The sequence below is a fragment of the Idiotropiscis lumnitzeri genome, chromosome 9, assembly GCF_059441095.1.
Source record: "Idiotropiscis lumnitzeri isolate Australia: NSW breed Sydney's pygmy pipehorse chromosome 9, RoL_Ilum_1.0, whole genome shotgun sequence".
Classification (NCBI taxonomy): Eukaryota; Metazoa; Chordata; class Actinopteri; order Syngnathiformes; family Syngnathidae; genus Idiotropiscis; species Idiotropiscis lumnitzeri.
The window spans coordinates 11937829-11961428 of record NC_142399.1 but is presented as its reverse complement, the minus strand read 5'-3'; the positions used below and the strand labels follow the sequence as shown (position 1 = coordinate 11961428).

General features: G+C 44.7%; 2 protein-coding genes across 4 annotated transcripts; one reads left to right on the top strand and one right to left on the bottom strand.

Annotated features, from left to right (window-relative positions):
- Nucleotides 1–113: 113 nt before the first annotated feature.
- On the bottom strand, nt 114–13067 carry mcm8 (minichromosome maintenance 8 homologous recombination repair factor). 3 transcript variants are annotated; one of them, XM_088305164.1, is made up of 21 exons: nt 12944–13067; nt 11731–11940; nt 11134–11199; nt 10977–11059; nt 10766–10915; nt 9842–9939; nt 9339–9537; nt 9173–9258; nt 7923–8068; nt 7028–7102; nt 6818–6959; nt 6024–6054; nt 5811–5948; nt 5670–5730; nt 5178–5270; nt 4773–4968; nt 4480–4696; nt 2849–3058; nt 2697–2773; nt 1121–1310; nt 114–828 (listed from the first exon to the last, which is right to left on the bottom strand). In XM_088305164.1, the coding sequence occupies exons 2-21, from the start codon at nt 11936–11938 to the stop codon at nt 736–738; spliced, it is 2559 nt and encodes an 852-aa protein (XP_088161290.1). In that variant the 5' UTR covers nt 11939–11940; nt 12944–13067; the 3' UTR covers nt 114–735. The 3 variants fall into 3 exon arrangements, with proteins under 3 accessions (XP_088161290.1, XP_088161291.1, XP_088161294.1); XM_088305165.1 differs by having other exon boundaries at nt 5190–5270; XM_088305168.1 differs by lacking the exon at nt 11134–11199.
- A 1488-nt stretch (nt 13068–14555) lies between these two features.
- Nucleotides 14556–23119, top strand: LOC148330256 (DNA damage-inducible transcript 4 protein-like). Its single transcript, XM_088305478.1, has 2 exons — nt 14556–14833; nt 22424–23119. The coding sequence occupies exons 1-2, from the start codon at nt 14674–14676 to the stop codon at nt 22936–22938; spliced, it is 675 nt and encodes a 224-aa protein (XP_088161604.1). The 5' UTR covers nt 14556–14673; the 3' UTR covers nt 22939–23119.
- The last annotated feature ends 481 nt before the right edge of the window (nt 23120–23600 follow it).

The window sequence follows — 23600 nt, the reverse complement described above, 5'->3', positions numbered from 1 at the left end:
GCTAACGGTACACGCCTACATTCTTAGTTGGTGCCGAGTAAAAATATTTTATATGGTTAAATGAAATATTCATGTGATAATCCATTTGGAAAAAACAACATCAAATTGCTTAGTGACAAGAAAGGAACACACGTTTTAATAAAACATTACTGCAGAGCTGGGCACTTGACCCTTTTTTGCCGGTCAGTTCGCTGCTCTCCGGCCTCGACCCTCTGGTCTTATTCATAAAAATTGTAACAGTGCTATAGTGCTAGTCAAATAAAAAATAATGCTTTCAAGAACAACAATCCATAGAAATTAATTTCACATTCATGTCGTTGAAATAGCTGGAATCTTAGCAAAATTTATGCTCAAGGCCACTTTAGATTGTGAAAACAGAAGGATTTGCAGATGAGGAAATTGATACTCCTACTATTAATAATAAATGAAATGCGTATGTAAATTGACACTTATTTTAAATTGTATTGAGTATAATTTAATCAGAATTAGTTACATATAAATTAATGCAGTTGGCATATTTTCTTTTATTATATTTACAATAAATCACTTATGAACCAATCATTCTAATAAATACTTTGTAACGAACCAATTTCAAGAAGAAGCCTCTGGATTAAAGCAACAAATATTACAAGATTCTTGATAATGATAATGCATGGTGGGCCAGATTGAAGAACAGACTGCCTGTCAGTAGTTTTACAGTTCTAAATTGAGTGACCATAAAGCCTGGTTGGGTTGTCAGATGGTCTGAAGTTGGTACAGCTTGGTTCCTTTCTTCAAAAGGAAACCTTGTTCATTCAGAGAACTCACCAGACCTTCAAAGTCCATCACCTGCCCAATAAAAAAAAAAAAAAAAAAAGAATTACAGTGTATATCAATGACTGCATGTATGTGCAACAGAAGTGAAGAAGAATCACATTGAGGCAGAAGTGGTTAAATGTAAAAAGACATTTTCACTGTACAACAACAAGCTGGAAGCACTCATGAAATGACTGTATATGTATATTTCTGTTGTGGAGTAAAATTTTGGAATGATAAATGTGTGTTTGTTTTAGTTTTATTGCTGTTTTTATTTGGGAAGTCTGGTTTACATGTGTGTTGCTTAGTTTATTGGAAAGTGTACCTTTATGTTCAGCTTCTCCGCCACAGATCGAATGGTCTGCAGGTCAAATTGTTTCTGATTAGTCTGCTGTGCATGCGTGTGCAGGGCGCCAATGAGTCGCTTGGCGGCGCCGCGCTGACTCATGCCCGCTCCCAGCTGCGAGCGCTCAAAGTCCAGATTGCCCAGGCCGTCAGAGTATGTGTCAACCAGGCTGCACAAATAAAACACACAACAGCACAGAGGTGTGAAGGCACCAAGAAAGGAACGTCTTGCTAGCTAATTACCCTTTTGATTGTCTCAAAACCCCACAGAAAAGCACGCACAAGACCAGGGGTCAGCAAACTTTTGTTTGTTTTTTAAAAGGGAGATCCACGCAAGTTGAATATAAGCAAGTGATAAGGTTGATAAGTGATTTGGTTGTTAAAAGAGGTTTCAACTTCAATCCAAATGGCCTCTTGGGTTCGAAATCTTAACGTGTGGGCTAACACTATTAAGGATGACTGAGAATCGCACAGCGCACAGACTAAGTATAAAAAAAGGGAAGATTTAGACAAAGCTATTTGTAGATGACAAGGGGGAAAAAGTGGAGAGAAAATGTCAAACTGTTTACTTCAAAAATACTATACAGGAGGTCCTTAAGTTCCGAACGAACTTCGTTCCTACGTTGGCGATGCAACCTGAATTTCCACGTAAGTCAGAATGAATCCTTTAATACCCCTTAAATCTCAAAATAAATATCCAAAAACATGCATTATACCTCATAATAATAAAATAAATTTAGAAAAAAAGTACTTAACATAAATGTTGAGAGAGGTGGGGTCATTATGTGAAAAAATGTTTTTGCGTAAGCGTTCAAGTAACATTCTAAATGCGACTGATGTGTGAACATGTGCGTCCACAAAGTGACCAACATGAGCAGATCAGATGAAGAGACAATGTCACTCAGGGTGTAGTGTTTACAGAAGTAAATGTGGTTCAGAGTGTTGGGGCATTTCTACATTGGAGAAATTCGATAGAAGTTAGAAATATAGTATTGGGGGGTAATGATGAGGCGAGGCTTTTCGATTTCATTTCATGGAGATGACGTCACTAAAGATTATGTCACTGCCGTCCGTGAAAAATTAATTGATCTTTGTGTCTGAATTGTGAATTATGGTTTAATTGGGATTCATTTAAAGTCAAATATAAAGTCAATACTGTTACTCAAAACAAATTTCAACAAAAATCTCCCAGCTCCAAGCACTCTCCCTCCGCCCATGCGGTGCGCATTTTGGGCTTTGGACGGCGCCAATAAGGGCTATATGCAACCTAGCCGTTCAGATTGCGGTCATATTGTAAAAAATCTGATACGTATGGAAAGGGTGGAAGAGACTCGGGCGTCATGAAGTCGAGTACCGCGTAAGTCAAGGACCTCCTGAATTAGCCAATTAATTAATAATACATATTAAATGTACACAGCACCTCACAGTACACAATACCCGGAGGAAACCCACACAGTCACGGGGAGAACATGCAAAATCCGGAATCAAACTCACGACCTCTGCACTGTGAGGTCATGGTGCTAACCAGTCGGCCACCGTGACACCCCCTGCTGTACCTGTGTTTCATAATTTCAACTACATCCTCCGCATGGCTCTTGGTGGCCGTCTCACTGAGCTCCATTCTGGCTCTCGCCTGCACAGAAAAAGCACTCATGAATTTATTCTATTCAACACGATTCGACATCCGCAATGACATGTTGTTGGCTACCTCAGTGAGTCTGATGAGAGACTCCAGCTGGCGGGTGGTGATGGGCGTGGTGTCAGCGGCTCGCGACTGGGACCTGAGCGACAGGTAGAAGTCCTGAAGCGTCTGCGCTGCTTCCGCCGAGAGCGTGGGGTGAACATAGTGGCGAGCGTAGCTGATGTATTTCCTTAACAAGGACGCTGGAATGGGGTCGGCTGCTTCACCTGCTGGGATCTTTAAACACAAAAGGACTTGCCGTTTTTAGATTTAGACGAAAGCAGGGCGCTTGGGGGAACAGATCATCGTAGCATTTGAAGTGTTCCATCCAAAAATGCTCATGGTTACCAAGAGCCAATCCGATCCCAACACAACTTCCGCCAAACTAGTGGTGGGCAATATGGCAAAAATATAAATAAAATCATGATTTCATCACGATTCTGTATTGATTTGTTTACATCGTTTTTTTAGACAATTTCTGACCATTTTCAACATATCTAAAATGTATATAAAACCCTAAAATAAATCATGCAAAAACTGATATTTTAAGCCAACTAAGCTTTCTGAACAGGTTTTAGTTTAAATTACATGTGCAGTGAACATAAACATAAAAGCTAACATAACGCCAGCGTAAGATTACTGCTCATAGCACGGGTGGAGTGCTTTGAACGGTTTTCAAAGTCCTGCTTTTCTTTCGACTCTTTTAAAAGGAGTCCAGTCTTTAGCAAAGTAATAAGTCACTGCCTCAGTTACTTCTTTCCACCGCTTGCATTTATTAAACATATGGAGTGCCCCAGTTGTGTAACCGTGAGTTGTGTTGGCTTGGCCCCGACGGCTGCTGTGTGTTCTGGTCTCCGTTTGGTTTGACTGTCGCCGTAGTGTTTTGGGTGCCGCCGCCGCCGCCGCCGCATGTAATCACGTAAACAGGTTCGCCGTGTTGCCATCCGAACGGCGTCTCTGCAAATGACTTTGGTTTGCGCTTTGTCCTCCGGGGAAAAGCCAAACCAAATCCACACTGGATGTTGAGTTTTTTTTTGGGAACCAGTTCTGGTTTGTGGTGACTTTCCGCCATGGCTTGCCGACACACAAACAAACAGGGAGGAGGGAATGTCAGGTGGGGTGCACTGCGTGTGCTGTGATCGGTTGGTTGCGTACGCGTGAGCGGCTCTGAGCCGGTGCTTCTGGTATCTCTTGTTTGTATTTTAATTTGTGTTCGAATTTCCCGCTAATTTATATTACACCATATGGAAAGCGCTTTGTTACAGCTCCAGCTGTTGTGAAATGCGCTATAGAAAACGAGTTGTATTGTTATATAGAATCTCACGATCTTTCGGCTTTGTGATATCGTCAACCAGTTCAAATCCTTAACCATCTAATATCGTCATATCACCCATCACTACGCCAAATTGATTAAATGGTTATTATTTTACAGCATTTCGTTACATTCCACAATCCCTCTCAACCCAACAGGTTGAGTAAGACAGCCGCACCACATTGAGTTACGGGTATGTTGGAGGTTTCTTCCTGCCCCTGTGCTGTGACTTAGTTCCTGCTCACCTAATTTCTGAGGCGTGTGCTTCATATGTAAAGTGGATTGAGATGAGATAACTTCTTTTGTGAAATGGAACTCCAGAAATCAAATCGGATTGAAACTTCACCTGCAAACGCTCAGACAGCGGCATGTCAGCGTGCTCTAGCAAGATAGATGTCTCCGCATCGCTCTTGCTGCTCTTGGCAACGACGGCGCTTCTGGATTTGCCTCCGCCGGCCCGGTTGGCCATGATGTGCTCTGACAAACGGCGGTCATGAGACTCGTTGGGGATGTCCAGGAGTAGGAAGACCACGTCAAAGCGGGAGAGCAGCGGTGAGCCCATCCTAAAAAATGAGGCCACACAGTGTAAAAGAGGTGATAATCCACGAAAACGTGACTAGCCACTGAGCGATGCCGTACTTCAAATTCTCCGAGACGGTCTTGCCTCGGTTGTAATGGCCTCCGATGGGGTTGGCAGCAGCAACGACGGAGGTTCTGGCGGGCAGAGAGGAAACAATTCCTGCTTTTGCCAGACTCACGGACTGTTGCTCCATGGCTTCCAAAAGGGCCTGCTGCTGGCTGCCTAGTTTGTCAAACTCATCAATGCAGCATAAACCTGAACAGAAGACACGTGTGATGACTTGAAAGAGGAAATACATTATATTGAAAGTGACTTTTTAATCCATTCCCTCCAGCAGATGTTTACCATATATTTGCACACTGGAATCCAAACTGTTTTCTGCCACCGTCAAACATTATTTATTATTATATTTATATTTCAGACAACGTCCCAACTTCCATGGAATTGAGTTTACATGTTTGCACCTGCATTCCCACCTTGATCAGCCAGCACCAAGGCCCCGGCCTCCAGAGCGTAATCCCCACTTCCTGGATCTCTGTACAAACTCACTGTTAGACCTGGAGAAATAAACACAATATTGGAAGTGTAATTTAACTACTTTTATATTTAAAATATTCCCAAATAAAAAAAGAAGTGTGATACACAATATGGACAAGAATTATGTTCAACTTCACACCCCTGTTGCGTTATTACTTAATTCCCTTACAAACAGGCAATGTCCTGGCTCTACTACGGCCTCTGTTACCAACTTCAGAAGGTGGAAATTTGTCCCCCCCAACACACACACACACGCACACAAACACACACATTCAGTGTCATTCATACAGAGTAGCAACAAACATGGGGAATAAGGTGGAAAATGCAGGCTTTTGCAGGCAATTTAGATGAGGCCCAAATCAATAAAGGTTGACAAACTTAATGCGAGAGCTGCACGTAAAATTGGTGTGACAGTTTACCTGCAGTGCTGGTGCTGTTGCCACAAACATAAATCCCCCTGGGAGCCACGTTGCAAACTGCCTACAAATGAAAATATGATTATTTAGTGACAGTTTTAACAAAACGCAGGAATGTGTCATCCTCTCAAGCATTGTATGGACCTGCAACATCTGGCTCTTGCCCAGTCCGGGGTCTCCCACCATCAAGACGTGGGGGTCTCCTCTGACCGGGACGCTGTTCTTGCCCATGTGCTTCTGCCGTCCTCCGAACAACACCAACACAAGTGCCGCTTTCACCAGCTAAAAAGCACGTGTGGGAATACTTCTTAGTGACAGGCCAAGCAGAAAAGACGCAAAATGGATGGTGGTGCTCACCAGGTGGCCGTAGATGGCAGGACACAGAGAGCTGGAGAGGGCGAAAGGAGACAACAAATTTAGAAAAAACATCTGAAAGCAGCAGGAAGACATTGAAGAATTTCAAGTTAAGGTACATGTTTTCAATGGATGGTATATAAACTGTTGCTACTGTTGACGGTTTTGGTTGGGCCCGAGAAAGAAACAAGCCATCTAAAGCTCAATTTTCAGTACTGATGTCATTTTTACATGCAAACCTATTATATAAGTACCAATGTTAAGCTCATCCAAGTGTCCCTTTAAAGAAGGACAAAGCAGTGTTGAGGATGAAGAGAGGCCTAAAAGATGTGAGGTCTCCTGAAGTGATCGAATCAGTCAATGACCGCTTTCCCCCTTCAGACTTTAACCTTTTTGGTCCCTTGAAAGCGTTCACAAGAGGCACGAAGTTTGAAAGTGACGAAAGTCAAAAGTGTTGTGAGCGACTGGCTGAGACATCAGTCCAACAATTTTTATACTGAAGAAATACGGAAGCTTGTGAACAGATGGAAAAAATGTGGGACAGTGCAGGGAAAAAAAGTCAGCTTCTATCTGTATTAAAAGTCCTTATACAGAAAAAAAAAACCATCTTATTTATTGACTGACCTTTGTCGTAAATTAGTTTTAGATCAATTATTGAGCACCAGTTTATGTGCCGCCCCTGCACTGATGCCGACTCTGGAGCCTGGCCTGAAAATGCAGCTTCGTCTGCTGTATTTCATTAAAAGAAAGCCTACGAGGTTAACTGCAGATTCTCACTTTTAGGTGTGCACACTTACTGCACTATGAGTCTGAGAAGGTCAGGCTGTGACTGGATATCCTGGATGGCATACAGCTCCTTGAGGCTAAACTCCTCACCTCCACGACGATCCTCAGGCGAGCCGCTGGACGCCCCCGCGCCTCCAGACTTGGACTGCTGACCTGCAATGAACATTCACGAGATCCGCTTGATGATGACGCCTAACTTGAAAGTGAAACTAGAAGGGCACCTTTTGTGTTGCTGACTGACGTGGCCTCAATGTAGAGGAGGAACATGCATTGGTCCTTATTCCACCTGGAGGTGCCTGGATGACAAAAGCAATATTAATGCTTATCTCTGTTGCCCCCTACACAATTGTCAGCAGTTTATATATCATTTAATGCCTAATATGGGCTTTTATGGGCTTTCCCTCGCATGGCGCTTTTCAAACTTCAAGGTACTACTCTCAAAACGCTTCAACACTGTTCACCAGTGGTGGGCTGTGCATTTTATACGTAGGCCTTCAGTGATGTACTACTTAGCCTGACTTGAATAAATCCCCCTCATATTAGCATCATTTATGACATCATGGCTGGAAAAATAATGAACAAAAGACACTTACAGACTACTGAGCTAGGATATAATATGACATCAATGTGAAGAATATGATCATGATTTCTTCATTATGTTAGGCCAGCAGAGAAGGCCTTGACCGCCCGCCACTGCTGTATACTCATTTCACCACCTGATGGATGGCACAGAATCAGAAGTAATTGGGGGTTCTCCATTTTGCTCAAGTACACTTGGACATTGTTACAGGAGCTCAGGATCAAAGCCACAACTTTTGGGTTGGGTCGCTCCACACTAGCACCAAAGCCATGTTGAGCCATTTATCACACACATCATTAAAATAGCAGATTAACTCTGTGGTTATTCTTGCAAGCCTATGGAAAATAATTGTCAGACTGGAGTCAGGTTCGAATTTCCCACGCTCTTACTGCGGATGTGACATCACGCGCATTCTCGTCATTGTCTCACAGAGTCGCGACCAGACTTTTGAGCGGTAGAGAGTACTGCGATCGAATTTGGGTTTGAAAAGAGACGCACAAATGGTACAGATATTACAGATATTCGTATACGCGCACCATCATTTGTGACTCTAACAATTCCTGTGACTGTCACCGTGTCGCCGGGGACGCAGCTGTCACAGAGGTCGGCGGTCAGATGGCACTCTACGGTGCGTGGGATCCGTCCGGCCTCCCTCTGCTCACCGCACACCAACTCCTGCACCCTGCCATCACACAAGCAAATACATTCTTAACAGACCCATCAATAGCCTTTTGTCAACATTCTGATGTTTATTTGAACAGACCAGAACGGCAATGAGTCATGCCAGCAGTCAGTCTGCTGTGAGTGAGTCTCCGCTGAGGTTACAGTGAGGTAAGTGGGACATCACGTGGTGATTTGATGATTTTCAATAACTATCCAGAGCACACTGGTGGTGAGCTCTGGGAAATTATTCAATTTCAATGCGAAGTAAGAAATAGAACAATGAAACAGACTTCCACTGGAAGGCAGAGGTTCACAATTGTATCTGCCTGTTTCCATTGATAAAATAACATATTAGCTTTGTGTTCATCTAAACTGGCTGTTTTTTTTTGTTTGTTTTAAATTGAGACAAGATCGTTTTTGTACATTATGTAATATGTGGCAATTTTGTTTGGTGGTGTGTAGTGGGATTTTCTTTCCTCAATAAAAGGTATTAATCAGGTATTATTTCAATAAAGCTTTCTCAACAGTACTTCATATCTCGGCTGAATGCACTTTAATTTGGAGTCAACCAATCCTCCATCAAGCGTCTCCGGTTGGTCCAAAATGCTGCTGCTCGCCTCCACAACACACACACTAGCTACACATATGTGCTAAGTTAACCACTAGTTGACTGTGGTGTCTCAATGCCATTTAGGGAATTTCTAATTCAGTGTAAACAAATAACAAAACAAACAAATAGCGAACATCATGATTTCTTGATGAAAATTTCAAATAGTGATTTACTCCATTTCTGAAGAGGAAAAAAAAAACAACAACTTTGTGGATAAATGTTTGTGTTCATTTCTGATCTCAACATATTGTATAACATTCCTGTTTAAAACAGTAATACATTAAAGAGCAAATTTATCCACAACAAGATTCTTATAGTCAACCAAGTAAAACAAAAGGACTACAATTAAAATGGGAAAACATATTTTCATTAACAAAATAAAAAGGAAATTGCTTTGAAAAAAAAGCCAAAATGAAAAACAACTCCAATGAGTAAACCCAAACAATTACAAGCCTGGTGCACATACATACACAACACAACATAGGGTTGAAAAGTGCCGCGTACGATGCTTACTTGATGATTTGCCAGTCTACAGTGTGTGTAAGAGGGGAACTCCGTCTGGCACTGAACGCACGACTGCGGCAATCTGGCTGGATACACTGCGAGACAACACGCATACACGTCTGACACTCTTCCACCACCAATATAACGAAGACCTCAGTGTATGCGTCCTCCATACCTTGGTGGGTGGGGCATACTTGCCATGGTGTAGCGGTAGCGAGAGCGTGCTGGAGCACGTCAGGCACTGGAAGGCCAGCCTAGTGCATTGAGGCCTGATGTTGCTCACCCGGACCACCGTGCCCCTTACGCACACCAGGCAGCCAAATACACTGGCGCGCAAGGTGCGGAGTGGCGTCAGCGGCTCGTAGTTGTACAGCCTGCAATACAAGTCACGCTTATAGCGTGTATTAAAAAGTCGGCACATCCTTCTTCAAACTTGTGTTTAAAAAAAATAAATAAATAAATAAATCTTGAAGAACAAAAAATTGTTCTAGAGTGGAAGTAAAATACACTACTGAGACAATGTGGTTACAAACACAAGCGTGCACACCCTTTTATTATTTGTGTTCAGAATTCATTCAAACTCAGGGTGCCTCTTGAAAAAGCGCACATCTGAAAAGGGTGTCGATTTTTTTCTATTCACAGTGGCTGTCGACTGGAAACGGCTTCGCTGCCGCATACCTTGCACAGATGTGAGGGATGTGGGTAATCGGCGCAGCCACAGGAAGCTCGTCCGCCGACAGCTCGGCAGCCTTCTTCTCCAAGTCGACAGTTAACACCTGTTTATTCCCAACAAGAGAAGGAGGCCTTACAAAATAATAGGGTTTAAATGAACCAAATGAAGAGATACTTGGCGTAATTTAGATCCACATGCCAGTCAACATGCCGTGCAGAACCAATGCATGAGGACACCGGTCAAATTGAATTAGAAAATTCACACATTGATCATAATAACAAGATTTTAGTATCATATTGGGTAAAGAACTTCAATATAACTGCTGCATTAACTCTGGCAGAAACATGAAAATGCTGTGTCCCTGACTATTGCTAAGTGCTGCTTTTCTGGTCTTCCCATGTCTTTATTTGGACGAGTCTAGAAAGCCCCACCTGCAGAAAATAGAGCAGCTCCCTGTAGAAATGTTTACATCTCCTTTTCAGACACATTTCTAAACTCTCGCATTTGTTTAAATCGCACCAAGTATGTCTCATGTTCTACCCCACCCACTAACATCGAGATTTTGGCCTGTTTTACTGCCGCTTCTCCTCTTTCCCCTTCCATGGGTGCGCTTCTAGCAGCTTTGTCAAGCAAGATAAAATAAAATAAAAGATCAACATTATTTGTACAGTGTTTTATTCACCATTAGCTGTCCTAGACACACTCTAGGAACAACCCTGGGACCCAATTTTGAATCACACCAGTTGAGTCAATGTCCTCAGTCACTGTAGTTTGTTATGTTTTGGGCCAATAATTATTCTACTTATAGATCTGTTCTGCGATACATTTTCAACTAGGCACAAGTAAATTATCAATTACCAGTCATGTTTGGCTAGAATTATTCTCATTCAACAGAGGAATCACAAAGAAGCATCTGTGCGTGCATGTACCTGTTGAATGGCCACTCCCAAACAGTTGAGGATCACCTCTGGTTGCTCTTTCAACTCGGCAGTCAGGGCTGGAAGCGCCGCAAGTACAGTCTCGTTTGCGATCAGGTCCGCGTAATCCACTAGTACGCTGCCCTGTCGCTCGATCTCATCCTGTAACGCACAGCGAGTCACCACTCCAGTCCACAACACAGCGACAGAAACACAACCCCACCTTGTCATAGAGGTCAATCTTGGAGGCAAAGTATTTCTCAAACACTTTGATTTTCTCCACATTTGGCGAGCTCTCAATGAAACCTGCCGAAAGACAAGCCTGATTTTCACGTGTGAATCTTGTCAACACGAGGCCCACAGTAATCTTCATAAAATACCATCAGTGAAGTAGAGTGACCATCCTTTGTAAGGGCACAGTGCATCGAGCGTGGCCTGATGGAGGGCTGAAAAGGCAATTGACATTAGAATTGGACTTTTATTAGTCAGGTCAAATTCGGAAGCCGCCAACTCCACTGGTGCCTATTTCGTTATAGTTCACCAAACATATTTAGTTGAAAAACCTTGACTTTTTTTGCAGTTCAATGAATCCAATGCTATTGTGTTTTTTGTTGTTGTTTGGTTTCAACGTTTTTATTTAATTTTATCATTTAAACTGCTACATTATAATGCTTTAGATTTGTGCAGGAATCACAACGGCAAAGGCACACCACTTTGCTCAGGAAAAAAACTTGTTTTGGGGGCGGTTTCAGAGCAAAAACAAGTGAATATTTTTCAAGGTGAGAGAGTTGTAAGTGCGGGTAATTAGAGGCAGTCAATTTGTATTACTGGTGAGAAGTAATCATTTGTAAATCAGGCTGGGTTCAGGACAAGACATGGGTGCAGAAGAATGGTAAAACCTCAACCTCAATTAGTGAATTCCTTTCTCAACAGATGTTCTTGTTTTTTTTTTTCAAAACCAAATTTAATAGACTCACCCCGATGTGTGCCAAAGCTGTGACTTGCCGAAGCTCTGTTGTCACCTCCAGCCTTTCCTCTGTATGGTCCTCCTCGTCCACTACCTAAACCCCCTCTATAAGGTCTACCCCTCCATCCTCCTCCTCCTCCTCTCCAACCTCCACCTTTACCTCTCCAACCACCATTTCCACCCCTCCATGGGCCTCTTATTGAGTTATGTTCACTCATTCCTAGGAGAAAGAGGACACGTTTAAGCTCAAATTGCATATTTGTTGTACAGCATACCCTGCTTATTGAGTAATGTTCACTCATTCCTGGGAGAAAGAGGACACGTGTAAACTCAAGTTGCATATGTGTTGAACAGCATACCCTGCTCCATCTGCGGTTTTCCAGGTAGTGCTAGTTTGCAGAAATCTTTTTTTTCTTTTTTTCTGGCTTCTACTTATTTTGGGTGTAATTCTAGTGTGGACCAGCAAGATGACGCCACGCTATTTTTGCATTACAGTCTAGTCCAGTTTTTAATTATTCGATGGCAAGTTTTCTTTAATCCTGCTTTTTACGCCTAGGGTAAGGGTAGAGACCTCCGGTTCCTCAAGAGCCATATCCAGCTTGTGCCAGGTGCGCTGACCATTTCCAAAGACATGGTGCTCATTTATACGCTGCAAAAATGGCTGTTTATCGACATGTTGGAAACTTTTGGAATGAGACGTGTATTTAAGCCGCAAATACTTTGCTTAGGTCACCTTCCCTCCACCGTACAACTGTACATGAGAAAAGATGCTCACACGGTCTGACGAGCCAAGATAAGCAAGTCATTGTTTTTTTTTCCAAAAGCATTTTCAGATTAGCTATGAAAACAAAATTGATTTCAATTATTTCTGTGCATATTGATGCAACTTAATTATGAGGGAAATTATTCAAAGCTCGGTATCAGGAAAAACAATTAAGGCACGGTTTGATAATGACAAGTCAAATGAATGTAGGACCGCTCGACTCAAATGTGTTTTAGAATTACCTTATGTTAGTACAACTGAACCTCTAGGGACACAATTACAATTGCAACACTAAGTGCTGTATACTTCGGACGGCTTACATTATAACTAGTTCACTCCTGAATAGAAAGCGCAATGCATTAAACACTGTTGAAATGCAAACAACAGCAAACACATACTTTGGACAATAAAAAGGGTGACCCCCCCCCCCCCCCCCCAAAAAAAACAGTCTTGACTTTACCGATGAAATTTCGACGTTTCCACTCGACGAACTGTCAAAGTTTCCCTCCATACAGTCGTAGCTTCTTCTTCGCCTTACTTCGGTGGTGACTCGAGTTTTCCGACTTACTACTGACCCTCTGAGGACATCTATCGTACTGCAGTTGAAAACAACGCAATACAATACAATACAATTCAATTCAATACAATACAATACAATACAATACAATACAATACAATACAATACAATACAATACAATACAATACAACTTAATTTAAAAAGCGCATTTCACAACGGCTGGAGCTGTAATAAAACGCTTTCGATATGGTGGAATATAAATTAGCGAGAAATTAAAACACAAACTAAAACACAAACACATTTACATGTATGCCAGAAGAACAGCGACAGTCTCATGTTGAGTCAAAAGCTAAAGAATAAAAAATGTCTTCAAACGAGTTTTAAAAGTGGACAGAGAGCAGGCTTGCCTAACATTTAATGGAAGCTCATTCAATAGAGAATAATGAAAAAAAATAGAGAATAATTATATAAAGGTGCATTTATTTATTAATCAGATTTATTTAATTCTATATTTAACAAATAAATGAAACAATTAATTAATTAATGGCAATTTTAATAAAACATTTCATGGTAAATTTATTTAATTGTGTCACTTTTAGTCCTCCATGGTAACAAACAGGCAGCTTCATGCTTCACTCTAGTATTTTATGTTTTAAATGTTGTCAATCATATTTGCATTTTTTCCTTTTGATTCTTTTGCATGTCACTACTGGTACACACATAAAATCTCTGCATTAGCTATAGTACTTTATAGAACATCCAACTAATATCGCCATGTGTGATAAGACGCAGATCATGATGATGCAAAAAAGTATCAATACTAAGCACAATAAAACCAAACGTGAAGTAATGGAGATGATGATGATGATGATGATGATGATGATGATGATGATGATGATGACTAACAACATTTTGCGCCACTGCAGTTTGTGTGCAGAATGACGTCTTTGCAATTAAGAAATGGAACACATGACTGGGGTATGATTACAAGTGTATGATCAGAACTTTTAGAAACTTTTTTTTATATTGTGATTCTCAAAAGTTCAGTAATAAACTTTTGATAACGCTTGTAATACAAGGAGAAAGGGTTTTGTTTGGCTCATCTCCTTACGACCAACGCATGGCCAAAAAGACATTTGGGAGTGTTTTGTGATTCATCGTCACTGCTGCTTCCGCTGCTTTCGTTGCAAATTCGCAGCCTACGTGCAAAACGTGAAGCTCGTGCGGCGCGTGTTATTGAGCAACTTTCGTGAAGAAAAAGTGGGAGGAAAAAACGTTTTGCTTTATTTTTGGAATGTTTTGTTGTTTGTCAGTGTTGCTAAACAAGCGAGCTGATTTGAGCTATTTTTGTGTATAAAAAAAGAGGAATAAATGGATGGCAATTAAAAAGTAAAATCACAAGAATGCAAAGTTTTGATGCGGTGGGGGGTTCTGGGGGCGTGTCTTACACTGAAATGTTACCAGGCAAGGTAGGACGCCAAGGACGTGAGGTGTCTCCCGATTGGTGGATAAATCTAATGGGCGGAGCTTCGATACTCGCCTATTTAATGCTTTCTATAGTTACAGCCTGCTTGTGTTTTTCAGCTGAGGCTGACTGACAGTTGACGCAACTTGAGAGACCCTTTTGGCACTTAATCATCATTTTGCTTGCTTGTTTCTTCTTTTGTTTGACAATGTTTTCCGCTCATTCCCTGGACGGAAGCTTGCCACCTTCCCCGCGGACGCCGGCCTTGAACCGTGGCGGTGCCAAGCGCTTGTCCTGGGGCTGCCTGCTGCAGAGGCTCGGCGAGCTCAAGGGGCTCAATCATTGGCAGTGTAACAATCGTGACGCCGGTGAGTGCTGCAGAAAACCCCATTTGTTTCAGGACACTATTTTCCTAGGGCAGTCCACAGATTATTATCTTTAGAAAAACGTTTTTATTAAGTGCAATGCTCCGTGACAGAATAACATCAGGATCCATTGCCTTTGTGATTCCTGCACAAACAGGCAAGCAAGCAAACAAACGCATTTTAACAAATCAAATCCCAGTAGGCATCTGTTGGGCTCGGGAAGACATATTGTTCAAAACTAAAAACATTTTTATTTAAATGCAACAGCATTTTATTCATTGAACACACAAAAAATCAAGTGAATTTGTTTGTGTAGAACTAGTTGAGTTAAAAAATGTGTATATTTTTAGTACATGCAATACAACTTCACAAAAAAGACACGAGGGCGCCTTCATGTTTCCTGCACAAATACAAAAGACTTTGACATAGCTTTTTAACTAAAATGAATATAAATTATTTTACCACGATGTGGAATGAAATTGAAGAGCAGTTCTATTGTGCGGAAACAAAAAAACACGATAAATTCCAATGCAGAAAAATCTAAAAAGATAAGTATATTGTTACAGGCTCAGCCTGGGACAGCAAGGTGGCATGTGACGTGCATTGGGAGGCGGGAGGAAGGACCCGGATGTGTGCTTGCTTGTATGACAGATGAGAGAATGAATGATCACAAAATAAACCCCGTTGTGCTAAGCGAAGTGATCGTCGTCTATGTTTCCCACGCTGGTTCCTGTCAGTTCGCCCTCACCACGGTTAGGAGCTGAAAAGGCTGACGCATACCTGATCCGGAAGGTAACATTGGGGGCTCGTCCGGGATCAAACTTAACGAGCGCGGAAAAAGACGTGGAAGATGTCAGCGCGCGACTGCAGCGGGGAAACTACGGGGAGCGGCCATGTTCGGCACACATTCTCTCCTACTAATCCATTCCTGATGGACATAATTGGGACTGTTGGGACCACCGCCGACGACGATCGTGTCGGCGCCAGCGGCACAAACCAACGATTCGCCTGTAGTACGCCGTTCGGAGCGGCGCCACCCGCCGTAGGGGAATGGCTGCTTACCCCGCCATATTCATCGTCATCCAACCCATTCGTAACATCAACAAACGATTGGCGGGCGCCAAAAGCTGAGCCCGCGGAGGCAGTGGAGGGAATTTATACGCGTGGTAAGAGCCGTGCCACGTCGCCTATGCGCCGTTCATGTGGGAAGAAAAGTAATGCTGGCGACCACAGTAACACCTGCTTTCAAATAAACTGTAGCTGTCGTGAAAGTGAACAAGCCCATGCTTTCTTTAATGGTGGTAACCCTTTCATGCATAGAAGCAATTCGCTGCCTTCTTACTGTGAACGTGACCTTTCCAAAGGGAGGAGTGCTAACGTTTCACTACACCGCTCAATGACTTTATACGATGACGGCCGCCATCTTGGTGATGATGATGAGGAGTATTTCGACCAAAGGGAGCGCATACCTACGCTACGACCAGGCCATTTTGATGGCACGGGATCCTGGAGAGACTTCCTCCACCAGTTTGAAAGCTGTGCCCAAGCAAATCATTGGTCTGAGAAAACAATGGCTGTCCAGCTGAGGTTCAGCCTGACAGGTGCAGCCGGCGCCATTGTCCACAAAAACCCAAGGTCTTCCAGGTGGAATTACCAACAAATAATTGATGAAGTTGAAATCGCCTATGGTCCGCGTTCGGAGCATGCCGCCGCCGTTGCTGTTGAATTGCGGCGGAGACGCAGACATCCGGGTGAGACACTTCAAAGCCTCCGAGATGACATCTATGAGAAAGTGTCCATCGCATATGCTGCCCGCACGGAGCTGGAGCAGGAGGCAATAAGTGTGGAGATCTTCACCAACGCCTTCGCGGATGCTGACTTGGTGCAAAAACTTCTGGAGGAGCAGCCGAGCACACTGTGCAGGGCTTATGGCATAGTCCACCGATACGAGACCACCAGAAGGGCTGCCCGAGCTGTCACTCAGCAAAGGCAACCAAGTTCACAAGTCACAGCGGAGCGACGCATCAGAGCGGCAATGGCACCGGAGGACCCTTCCTTGGCGGTAGGTCAGGGAGCAGTGGGGGTGGCCGGCCGTTCTTTTGTCCAGCTAGAGGGGGTGCCAGAAACTCCCAACTTGCAGCTTGTAAAAGGGGAAAGTGTGAAGGGGAACCGTGGGAGGGTTGTGTGTCACAACTGTGGTGGTGTAGGACACATACGGAAAAATTGCTCTTCGCCCCGCCAGCCCAAAAACACTTCCCCAAGTTTTGGTGTGACCCCATCACCTGATTCTGTTACGATAGTTAGCCGCGTAAAAGACACCGAGGACGAGATGAGTGTTTCAATACAAATTCACGGGATAAAATTGTGTGCTATCTTGGATTCGGGCGCTCGGAGAAATGTGCTGCCGCTTCGCCTGTATAACACTATCTCTCCCGAATGCAAACCTCAGATGCAGCCCTCCAGTGCCCAGGTTTTGCAGGGCATCGGTCCGGGTGGCGTAGCTGTCCTGGGCGAAACAGACCTGCCCGTGAATGTTGGTACGAAGGCGGTTTGCGTAAATTTTGTTGTGGCTAACACCACAGATGGTACCGAAGCTATCCTCGGGCATCCTTTCCTTCGGCAAGCTGAGGCACAGCTAAATTATGGCCGTCAAGAAGCTATTCTTTTTGGTGAGAGCGTGCCCCGCTGTAATCCGAACCGCAAAGTCCTGACCTACATTGTTCGAGTAGCCCGCACCACAGTGCTCGCGTCCGACTGCGAGTATGTGGTTCCGGGAGTAATTGGCCGTCGCCATGTAGGAGCGGGTGATATGATGATGACCCCAACCAAAGGTTTTGTTGAGAAGCATAAGGTTCTAGTGGCTCGTGCAGTCGTCCGGCCGCGCAACTCCGCGATTGTCCCCATTCGAGTTCTCAACCTAGGCGCGGAGCCACTCACTCTAAAGAGAGGGGCGGTGGTTGGGGTACTGCAGCCGGCCGAGGTATTGGAGAAGGGTGGACCACAGCCGCTAGTGGCACAATCTGAATCTTCTAACCATACATTTCCAATAGTGCCCGGCCACTTACAAGCATTGTACTCTGAGAGCTGTGTCAACCTCGGTGTGTCAGACCGTCTTAGGTTGGCACATTTGTTACAGTCTCACGGAGACGTTTTCTCCACGGGTCCGAATGATTTAGGTCGTACCAAACTAGTTCAACATGACATTTTAACCACGCCGGGTCCCCCTATAAAGCAACCTCCGCGCAGAATGTCGAGTGAAAAACAGGCTGCTGCCGACCAGCAATTACAGCAGAGTTTAGCTGTTGGGGCGGCTCAACCCAGCAACAGTAGTTGGGCTGCACCAATTGTAATGGTTAAAAAGAAGGATGAGACCCCAAGAATGTGCGTGGACTATAGGCCTCTGAACGAACGTACTATTAAGGACGCATATCCTCTGCCACGTATCCAGGACACCCTGGACACCTTGTCCACAGCCAAATACTTTAGCACCCTAGATTTAACTTCTGGATACTGGCAGGTGGAAATGACTGCGCGGGCCCGTAAGGCCGCTGCGTTTTGCACCCGCAAGGGTCTATTTGAGTGGAACGTGATGCCGTTCGGTCTCTGCAATGCACCGGCTACATTTCAAAGGTTGATGGACCGAGTGTTGGTCGGATTGCAGTGGGAGACGTGTTTAGTTTACCTCGATGACATCATCGTTCTCGGTAAAGACTGTACTGAAATGCTGGAGCGGTTGAATCAAGTTTTTGGCCGGCTGCGTCAGGCCAATCTTAAATTGAAACCCTCGAAATGTTGTCTTTTCCGGGAGAAAGTGGCTTACCTGGGTCATGTAGTGTCGGCCGAGGGCGTTGCCACTGACCCCCGAAAGATTCAAAAGGTAGTAGAATGGCCCCCGCCGGAAAACATCTCGGAGGTGCGCCAGTTTGTTGGATTGGCTTCCTACTACAGGCGTTTTGTGGAAAATTTTGCCACCATAGCTAGACCACTTCACGAGTTAACCAAGAAATACGCGCGATTCAATTGGACTAATGAGTGTCAAAGAGCGTTTGAGGAACTAAAGGGGCGGTTGACCTCCGCGCCTATATTAGGGTACCCCCTCGACGGTGGTGAAATGTTCCTAGACACTGATGCTAGCGATGCGGGTATCGGGGCGGTCCTCTCCCAAGTGCAGGGCGGGGCAGAGAGGGTTCTGGCTTATGGCAGTAGGAGGTTGTCCGTCACCGAGAGAAACTATTGCACTACAAGACGCGAACTTTTGGCTGTCGTCGAGTTCACGAGCCATTTCAGGCAGTATTTGCTTGGAAGGCCATTCAAGGTTCGCACGGATCACAGTAGTTTACGATGGTTAACTCGATTACGAGAGCCAGAAGGCCAACTCGCGCGGTGGTTAGAGAAATTAGCCGAATATGATTTTCAAGTGCTCCACCGACCGGGCAAGAACCATCAAAATGCGGATGCACTCTCTAGAAGGCCATGTCGTTCTTCTTGCCCGTGTGCGGTGCAGGAGCCTGCGTCGGGCGATCGATGGCGGAGTAATGCGATCCACGGCAGTCCGGCGGGTACCACAGGTGGTGGGGTACATGCACCGCATTCCCTAGTGGGGGTAGTTGAGGACAATAGAATTATGTCAACCCCTGAAGCAAGCATGATCCCGATGCCGAATCCCCCGCGCGTGAATGATCAGATTGAATCTTGCCCGAGTGTCCACCGTGTGAGCGAGCAGTCCCCTGCCGACCTGTTCAGCGGTTGGACCCCAGAACAATTAGTCGACGCACAAAGTGCAGACGCAGACATTGCCCCGTTAAAGATGTGGCTAGATGGGGGGGATAGTCGGCCACCTTGGACTGACATAGCTCAGCATAGCCCAGCCACCAAAGCATACTGGACACAATGGAAGAGACTATATCTGAAAGATGGGGCTGTGATGAGGAAGTATTACTCTCTCGATGGGAAGGAGTTCCACTCTCAGACATTGTTACCACGCACTTTCCGAAATGCCCTCATGGAGCAGATGCACGATGGCCCAGTGGGAGGTCATTTTGGGGTGGAGAGGACTCTGACCAGACTCCAGACTAGGTTCTATTGGTACAATATGAAGGATGATGTTACCCTGTGGTGCCGCACTTGCACGAGCTGCGCTGCTAAGGCACGGCCAAAGAAAACGCCTCGAGCAGCTATGGGAACCGTGCGGGTGGGTTCACCCATGGAGAGAGTAGCAGTTGACTTGATGGGACCGATGAACGAGACGGAGAGACATAACCGATACATATTGGTCGTACAGGACTATTTCAGTAAGTGGGTGGAGGCCTATCCGGTCCCAGATGAACGTGCATCAACGATCGCTGAAAAGATTGTAACTGAGTGGGTGTGTAGGTACGGCGCTCCGCACAGCCTGCACAGTGACCAGGGCACCAATTTTGAGTCAGCAGTTTTTCAAAGAATGTGTGAACTGTTGGGAATTGAGAAGACTCGCACGACGTCATTCCACCCCCAGTCGGACGGCCAGGTGGAGCGTTTCAACGCCACCTTGCAGAAGATCCTGGCCACCACTGCAGAGCGCTGCCACTGGGACTGGGATTTGATGATTCCATATGCAGTGATGGCGTACCGATCTACCAGACACAGCTCTACTGGACTAACCCCGAATATGGTGATCTTTGGGCGTGAAATAACTGAACCAATTGACTTGGTAGTCGGTCCGCCCCCAGACAACGTTGATAACACTCCACCCGAGTATGTCATGCAGCTCAGGGAGCGATTGGAGCTTTCCCACCAACTAGCCCGTGACGTGCTCGGAAGGTCAAGTGAACGAGCTAAGAGGCAGTATGATAAGAACATTTGCCAAGCACTGTACAAAATTGGGGATGCAGTGTGGCACCTGGTCAAAGGGACCAAAAGAGTGAAGAATAGAGTCAAGAAGTTCTTACCTGCTTATGAGGGCCCCTACTTTGTTGTGGGTGTTTTGGATGACCTGGTCTACAGGATAAAAAGAAGTCCACGGTCCGGCGCCAAGGTGGTTCACCACGACAAGTTGAAGCCTTACCACGCCCGAACAACGCTGGACAACAATTGGGCACATCAGGATGCCGACTCCTGGGCTCCAATGGAGGTACAGTCCCCTCCTCTTGACTCTGACTCATCTGTTCCTGAAGTCGGCCCCCTCGACCTATTGGACACACCATCGGAGGCAGAGGATCCTGTTCCGGTAGAGGCTACTTCAGGCCGCGCCGACTCATCATTGCCTGCAGCAGAGGACAGCGGTCCCCCTTCTACACGTGGTGTTCCTCCTCAAGTGGATGATATGGGGGCTGTATTCTCGCCCAGCAATCAGGCTGCGACTCATCGCTCTTCTTCTGCACCTGTGCAGATGCCTCGGAGGGCCCGCAGACCCCCAACATACTTTGGTGACTGGGTCCATCACTAATTGCTGAAGTTGCCTGAGGTAGGGTGTAGGCGGATCGCTGCCCTCCTCAGTGTTCGTGTAAAAAAAAAAAAAAAAAGTTCCAGATTGTTAATGCAATGTTGTAAACCAAAAGAGTTCCAGTAAATTGTAGTGTGTTATTTGTTTAATTATTTTTTATATTGCGTTTTGCACTTTTCGATAAAAAAAAAAATGTTGCTTAGGGGTCTTTTTGCATGACGCGTTGTGGGGCGGTTGTAGTGTGGATGAAGCATTGTAGTATTGTCCTGGAGTGATGTTAAGGGTTTAATCATCATCCAGAGTGGGGGTAGTGTTACAGGCTCAGCCTGGGACAGCAAGGTGGCATGTGACGTGCATTGGGAGGCGGGAGGAAGGACCCGGATGTGTGCTTGCTTGTATGACAGATGAGAGAATGAATGATCACAAAATAAACCCCGTTGTGCTAAGCGAAGTGATCGTCGTCTATGTTTCCCACGCTGGTTCCTGTCAGTTCGCCCTCACCACGGTTAGGAGCTGAAAAGGCTGACGCATACCTGATCCGGAAGGTAACAATATATTAAAATGGGAAGTTAGCTTTTTTGGGCGAGAGGTAGACTCACCCCCCCAAAAAAAAAATCCCAAATCAAGTTGGATCAACTACATGTTTCTGTAGAACAATTATTGTGTATAAATGTCCAATTATAAAATTTATTGAATTACAGTATGCATGTATTATTCTATTAAATGCAATGCAACTTCACAATATAATATACCAGGCTGCATTTGGATTCTCACACGAATGCCTAGCATTTTAACTGTGATAGAAGTCAAATTCAAGGGTAAGCGGCTGGATGGATGGAAAAAGGAAATAAAGTTGCTGATTGCTAACTGAATGAAGTGAAGCATTAGGAAAAAAAAATCTAAGAATACGTATTTCGTCGTTTTTAAAAACGATTAAAAAATAAAATGAACGAAGTGAGAAACCCCTTCACCCAATTGGATCATGTCCTTGGAATGTACATGTACACACCCAAATCGTTATTTTGTATAACAGCTTGTCGTACTTTCATTCCATGTTCACGTAGTGGGCAGCACAGTGAATTAGTGGATAGCACCTGCGATCCTGATGAGGATATTGAAAATGGTTTTGCCAACCCGAGAGCATTTTAATGACTCAATGGCCTTTCTTTTAGGTTCTGTAGCAGACATGTCCATGTGTAATTCTGAGAGCAGCCTGTTCTGTTACCCCTCTGAGGAGACTCTGGCCACAGAGCTGGTGGCCACCATCGAAGAATCCCTCCACGGGGCCGCGCACCTCCTGGGCTGCTCCCGTCTCCTCGTACCAGATGTCCTAGTGGACAACGTAGCTCAGGAGCTGGTCCATCTGGCAGCCAGCGAGCCGTGCGGCCTGCGAGGAGCTCTCATCGAGCTGTGCGTGGACAGGGGTGAGCCGTGGTCCCCGTGCAACGTGGGCGAGATTGCCGTGGACGCTGCACTGGTGCCCACCTTCCACGTGAACCTGGTGCTGAGAGCTGAGTCGACCGGACTGTGGCCCAAAGTCCGGAGGTTCTTTAAAAGCAGCCGGTCCGAGCAGACGTGTGAGACGTCTGCGAGTCACAGACACTCTCTAAGACTGTGTTCTGGCTTCAGGGCCATGAAGAAGAAGTTGTACTGCTCAGGGGAGTTGCTGATTGAAGAGTGCTCCTGACCAAAGCTCTCTTTGACTAACAAGTCTCAAATGAACATGCTAGATGACAGTAAGGGCTGTTTTTGTAAATGGCACAAGAGTGAGGTGGTACAAATGTTGGCGGATGCCAATTTTCATAAAAGTGCAAGGTTGCTGAGTTAAAGGCAATGAAAGGAGCCACTTTGAATAGACGTGATTACGTCAACTGCGTAACCTGCGTGCATTTACGGAATTAAAAGCATCATCTCAAGCACACCTCTGCACAGTTAGAACCACGCACAATGCACAATCCCAGCTTGGCAAAAAAAAAGTCATCTGCGGCAGCTTCTCACCTGTTTTTCTTTTTTTAAACCAAAATGCATTTTTATGTTTTTGTACTCAAGAAAAATAAATTATTTTCAATAACTTGTCTTGTGTGGTGACTGTTCTAATGGCGCCGAATGGCTTGGCGATTGTGGAACATTCAATTTCTTTGCCTTGAAAAAAGTTCACTGATTAGAGCAAAGTTAGGGTAAAGATTCAGATTTGAGTTTTATTAAGGAATAAGGGGCCAGGTCATTTGTAGATGAAGTAAAAATAAAATGGAGGCATGGGAAATTATGTAAAATATTTACCGTTAATTCATACCAAGTTTCAGTATATAGATATATTTGTATGTATATATATATATATATATATATGCG

Excerpts from the sequence above, each read along its gene's own strand:
- mcm8 (XM_088305164.1), bottom strand. The coding sequence starts at position 11,938 with ATGAGTGAACATAACTCAATAAGAGGCCCATGGAGGGGTGGAAATGGT. Across the intron at positions 6,055-6,817 it reads CTTCTCAGACTCATAGTGCA|CTCTCTGTGTCCTGCCATCT; the intron begins GTAAGTGTGCAC and ends CGCCCTCTCCAG. Across the intron at positions 3,059-4,479 it reads CGCTGTCTGAGCGTTTGCAG|ATCCCAGCAGGTGAAGCAGC; the intron begins GTGAAGTTTCAA and ends TTGTGTTTAAAG.
- LOC148330256 (XM_088305478.1), top strand. The coding sequence starts at position 14,674 with ATGTTTTCCGCTCATTCCCTGGACGGAAGCTTGCCACCTTCCCCGCGG. Across the intron at positions 14,834-22,423 it reads GTGTAACAATCGTGACGCCG|GTTCTGTAGCAGACATGTCC; the intron begins GTGAGTGCTGCA and ends CCTTTCTTTTAG.